At 42.8% G+C, this 6244-nt stretch overlaps 1 protein-coding gene across 1 annotated transcript; it reads left to right on the top strand.

The window, feature by feature from the left end:
* Positions 1-4140: 4140 nt before the first annotated feature.
* LOC117983065 (neural retina-specific leucine zipper protein-like) lies at positions 4141-5596 on the top strand. Its single transcript, XM_034969529.2, has one exon. It carries the CDS (start codon positions 4252-4254, stop codon positions 5158-5160), a length of 909 nt encoding a protein of 302 aa, XP_034825420.1. The 5' UTR covers positions 4141-4251; the 3' UTR covers positions 5161-5596.
* The last annotated feature ends 648 nt before the right edge of the window (positions 5597-6244 follow it).

Raw genomic sequence — 6244 nt, 5'->3', positions numbered from 1 at the left:
CCGAGGACAACATTGTTTACAATATTGTTATAATTTTGATTACAATATTGTTATAATTTTCCTTCCTCTGACTAGGTAATATTGGACAGCAGAATCCGTTCTTCTGAATTGAATTATTGTACTTATCCAAATCAGCAATTAATATCTAGACCGGCTATGGAAGGTCTAGGTAGATAGATATGACAAACTTTCAGATTTTATCAAGTAGGTACTTACGAATTTTGGAAAAAATTGCCTCCTCTTTGTTCCTCAGCTGCAGCATAATAATACAAGATGATGCCTGCGACTTCGACCGCGTGGAATTAGGTTTATAAAATCTCGTGGGAACTTTTTGATTTTCCGGGACAAAAGTAGGTCCATCCCCAGGATGTAAGCTATCTCTGTCAAAATCGGTTAAATGGATGAACCGTGAAAATGATGGGCCGCAAAGCAGACAGACAGACAGACACTTTCGCATAACATAATGTTAGGTAACTAACTACTGAGTTCGGATTATTTTGTTGAAAGTTAAGATCTAAAATCGCAACGATCTTCGGTTACAATTAAAAAAACTAAGTAGGCAGCTGTACGTATTTTGGTTTGGTTATATGTAGGTAGTAAACTCGTGCTGAGTTTATTGTAGGTACATAATGAAAACGTAACCGGTGTATGTATGTCTGAAAGCGTAATTACTACCTAATCTTAAAAATTCACGGATTTTATTCATATTTCCAGTTTTAACTTTTTGAATTGTAAGTTTTTTAAACGATGTTTCAAACGAGTTTCTGACTAATAGAATGTTCGTCTATTGAACGTTTACACGTAAATGATATTAGGACAGACACAGTGTCCGGGTAGGAAGCGAGGGAGGCAGATCAATTGATGAAGAGGCTTCGATAGAGCGGTACGTGTCCCGCCGCCGGTCGTCGCCACTCGACGCGCTATGCTCTACCTGTGACGCTTGAGCTTTATTGTTTGGCATCAAGAGATACAACGAAAAAAACTCATTTGGGATTCTAATTTTTACTCGAGCGGAAAGCATTTTATAAATTACTAGCTTATGCTCGCGACTTTGTCCACAACAAACTAATAATTTACCCGCTTAGAGGTCGAATTTTCAAAAATCCTTTCTTAACGGATGTCTACGTCACTATAGCTATTTGCATGCTAAATTTCAGCCTAATCCATCCAGTAGTTTGAGCTGTGCGTTGATAGATCAGTCAGTCAGTCAGCTTTTCTTTAGGTACTAGCTAGATGATGCCCCCAACTTCGACTGCGTGGATTTTTTAAAAAAAATCCCGTGGGAGCTATTGGATTTTCCGCGATCAAAAGTAGCCTATGTCCTTCTCCGGAATGCAAGCTATCTCTGTAGCAAATTTAATCAAAATCGGTTGAACGGATGGGCTGTGAAAAGCTAGCATACAGACAGACAACACTTTCGCATTTATAATATTAGTATGGATATAGTATGGAAATATGGATACCTATAGATTTTTGCTATTGTCGAGCAGCTCTGTGTAGAGTTGCATCCGTTATTTGCGGCTGGAGTTAAAAATGACTATCTAATGGCAATGGATGTTGTGTTGGCCAACTTTATTGAATAAGTACCTACTATTATGATGTCTGCGTAGTTTCAGTTTCTTTTGAAATTTGGCGGGAACTCTTTGATGGTATAAAAGGACAATAGTCCGCGACAGGTTGAGATTGCTATTGGGGTAGTTATGAGGCGGGGGAACGCCCCGCACGCCTGCACAGCCCCCGCTCTAACCAGTGCGGGCGAGCCCAGGTTGACGTGCGGGTATGCGGGGCGTCCCCCCGCCTCATAACCGTCTCGGACTATAATTACCTATATCAAATCGTATCTAATTATGTAACGAATTTTAAGAAAATGTTGAATTAAGTTTTTTTTTTTTAATTTAGAATGAAAATTTAAATTTTTTAGAATTAAATTTAAATGAAATGAAAAGGACAAAAATATTTTTTCTTTGCACTGACTTCCTAGGCACCTGCCTATTAACAGAACGTGGAAACTGAGAACAAATAGAGAGGTATTCTACGTGTCTACTTACTTGTTCGGGAGGTGAGAAGGGCACCTCGCCGCCCGGTAGGTAATCATGTAATAACATTTGCGGCAGCGCTCGCTAACAATGTTGACCGTGGTGAGCAAACAGCGCCGTCAGCCCACGGTTCGCTGCACTCGCACTCCGTGCCGCTGCCGACTGCCGCAGCGCTAACGATATCCTCGTACCTATAGTCCGCGACAGGGCGAGATGGGAATGGGAGCTGTGCTGGTGTGTGGGGCATCCCCACCCCGATTGCCATTTCGACCTGTCGCGTAAGTACTACAAGTGTAGTAACCTGTGGTGTAACTAAATATTATTTATATTTTTGTCGGAAAATTGTAAGAAAAGTCTTCCTTATTTGAGGCAAAAGAAAAAGCCGTGATAAGTACTAAAACACGTTGATCGTCACCGCAAGGTTAAAGAATCGCCGGATGCAAGTTTTAATCCCGGTCCGGTAGGCTCACAGTAGGCTGCACCTCTGGGTTTGATCTCTCAAGGTATGTTTTTTTTTGCTATCGAGGTACAAATAAAGTAAGTAGGTATGTACCTAGCCTTGGTAGGCAGTATAGGTAGGTACCTCTATATAAGTATAAAATAAAATAAAAATAAAAATCTTTTTTATTCAAATAAATTTTTACAAGTACTTTCGAATAGACAGATGCATCTATCACTGGTTCGGAATGCCTTTCCTACCGAGAAGAACCAGCAAGAAACTCAGCGGTTACTCTTTTCAAATATTTGATATAGGTACAAGATTATGCCATGTATAAAATAGTATTTGCAGTCTTGTGCGTTGCTGGAACGAGCTGCAGGCATATAGCATATGTACGTCTCTTAAGTCTCTTGTAGGGACTTCTACACGCCATCACAGTCCTACGCCTCCTGAATGCGACTTTAGGTATTCTGTATGATTTTCAGGAAAACCTACCTACCTAGTACCTACCTACCTTGTTACAATTCTATCTCTAACGAAATTAGTAATGCAATGTGTAAAGCCTAGGCTAAATGGTTACCTATCGTCATTTTCATCTACCTATATATTTTCACACAAACAAAGCATTGTTCATGTGTTCTGATTTTGGCTTTAATTAACTACAAATCATATAGGCTTTTAATTATATCGGTTGTGGTTACAATAATGGGCGCATAGCTTCAATTATTTGCGGATAATAAGGAAGGGTTAAATGTTTAGAGTGCGCGCAGGTCGGTGATTAAATGGGATTACGCTGACTTGTTAACCCCTCCGGCTTCAGCCACGCGTGAAATCACTTTGTTCTAATGTTAGCCACCTAACTGCCATGGACCATGGTTTATTATGAATCGTTATTTATTAGAATGACTACTTAAGTAATACTTAACATTCTACAAATCGATTTCTATGACATATTTTGCCACAATAAACAATGTTTCTTACAATTAATCAACTTGTAGATTTAAACTAAGTACCTATGTACCATATTTCGTTGTGTGGAGATCTTGTTTCATTTAAGATAGATATTCCTGTGATAACCTATTGGTTAGGTCATCCACCTCCTAATCGGAGTCGGTGGTTCGATCCCGGGCACGCATCTCTAAGTTTTCTGTGTTATGTGTGTTTTAAGTAGGTAATTAAATGTCACTTGCTTTAACGGTGAACGAAAACATCGTGAGGAAACCTGCATGCTTGAATCCATTATCCAGAATGTTCTCAAAGGTGTGTGAAGTGTGTCAATCCGCACTTGGCTATAGCGTGGTAGACAATGGCCAAAACCCTTCTCAGTCTGAGAGGAGATCCGTAGCTCTGTAGTGAGCCGGCAATGGGTTGATTATGATGATGATGATGATGATTCCTGTAAATGGTAGGTACATGATAGTTACCTAGTAGGGACCTAATGATGTGGAAGGTTATTTTGCTGGTAAGAACTCTTCGAGATGTTGCCTTTCATTTTGCTATATTTACAGGGACAAGGCAGGTAGGTACCTAAATGTAAGCAGGTACCTATGTACTGTCATCTTATATAGGTAATAATAATAGGTATGCTGACTTGTAAATGTGTGCCGTGTTTATATTGTGATGTCTTGATGTAGCGGACTTATGTTAGTAATGATAAAGGCTGTAGCGAGTGTTGCGCGCGTCGCATAACGTTATTGGAGTGGAGGGCGGAGTCTCGCGCCGCCCTGCGTCGTGGCGGCAGTCTGTTTCCGGCCGGCGCGCGCCCCGTACGGCTCCATGGTAGAACACACGCTCGTGGACGGCTCTCAGCCTGGTGCTATGCAAACTCTAACGCCACAGCCGCATCGTGATACTGACGATGATCAACTCGCCGACGAGTACGTCCAAAATTTTGAGCTGGATCATCTCGAAGATCATAATCTCGTGAAACGCGAGCCGCTAAAGAGCGGTTGGCGCGATCTCGTAGAGTCCTTACCCGCCTGTGCCCGCGCTTACCGCCAATGGCCTGACACCGGCCCGTATCCGCAGCCTCACGTAGCGATCGCAGTAGATCCCAGTACGCCGCCAGAAACGCCGCCCGCGCTCGTAGGACGCAGCCCTTGTCGCGCTCAGCCCGTCGACGATATCGTTTGGCTGCCTCATATGCGAGAACCCCTCGATATGCGCACCGTTCCTTGTGGCAGCTACGAAGACTGGGACAGGCGTGAGTGGAGAGAACAAGACCATCATGTACAACAAGTTGGCATGCGCCCGCCCAGCTCGTGCTCCGCCATATCGCCGCGGGGCCCGCACCCGTCGTACCAGCCCTCGTCTTGCGGAGACGACCTCATCAGTGACGACTTGCTCATGACCTTGAGCGTTCGCGAGCTCAACAAGAGATTACACGGGTTCCCCCGAGACGACGTGACACGACTTAAACAAAAACGGCGAACATTAAAAAACCGAGGGTACGCTCAAAACTGTCGAAGTAAAAGGCTCCTGCAGCGTCAAGAGCTCGAGTTGGCGAACCGTTCCCTCCAGAACGAGGTCCACCTGCTGCAGCTGAAGGTGGCGCGCGTGACGCACGAGTGCGACGTGCTCAAGCAGCGGCTGTCGCTGGTGGAGCGTGAGCACGCCGTGCCGCAGCACGCCGGGCACGCGCCGCCCACGCCGCACTCGTCGCCGGAGTTCTTCTCGGAACTGTGACGGCAGGGCGCGGCGCCGCGGTCCGCCGCCGCCTCCGCCGCCGCCGCTGCCTCCGGCGCCTCCTCCTCCGCGTGCGCTTGGCAGCGCTACTGAGCGACTGCGATGACGGACTGCTCGCGCTTTTGTTAAGTTTGAAAATTAATTAATTATTACGATCAGTTCCAGTTTTATAGTTTTTTAATGGTGGAACATTGAATCCGTGACTTCTAAACGAAAAGGCTATTCAAACACCGTGTTAAATTTATGGTTGTGTCGTATATTCATAGCTTCGTTAAAGTATAGGTATTATGTATTATTAAAATTTATACATAAGTTAAAATGATGCAACTTAATCGATAAATTGTAAATAGTTACATAATATAATATCTAACGAATACTATTAACTTCCTAACTTTAGGATTTTTGTTTTCCTAATAAAATATTCTTAAACAATTTATGTTATTCTTTTTATTTTGTCACAACTCAATACAATTCGACACGTAAGCTAGTTTTGCTACGTAATGTCTACGATTTTATAAGAAACCAAAAGTTTATGTTTAACCAAATGTTTACAGATTATTGGTTATCCTATTAGATATGAAGCCGCGGGACTCTGTTCGTCCGTCCGTCACAGGGGCCTAATAGATTTAATCGTAATAGGCAGCCAGTTGAAATTATCCGATAATAACTTGTTAAGTAACATATTATTATAGCCTCTATAATCATGGCAAAGCAAATAATAAAATTTAAAAAAAAATTACACTCAAGGGGGTGCATTTTTTAACTTCCAAGGTTCAGAACCCTCGGTGAGCTAGTTTGACTTACACTTGGCCGGTTCTTTTAATTACTTAGATACTAAGTAGATGATGTATGCGAATTCATTCGCGTGGATTTAGGTTTTTAAAAATCTCGTGGAAACGATTTTCCGGGATAATAACTAACCATGTTCGCCCTGGGATGCGAGCTTGGTACAGACCAAATAGATGATGCCCTCGACTTAGCCCACGTGGATTTAGGTTTTAAGAACCCCAATGAGAAATCTTTGGTTATAAAAAATAGCAGGATCCTTCCCCTACATGTAAGCTATCTCTGTACCAAATTTCAT

This window comes from Maniola hyperantus, chromosome 1 (assembly GCF_902806685.2).
Source record: "Maniola hyperantus chromosome 1, iAphHyp1.2, whole genome shotgun sequence".
NCBI classification, from domain to species: Eukaryota; Metazoa; Arthropoda; class Insecta; order Lepidoptera; family Nymphalidae; genus Maniola; species Maniola hyperantus.
Note: the sequence above shows the minus strand (reverse complement) of the source record. Positions and strands in the feature narration are given on the sequence as shown.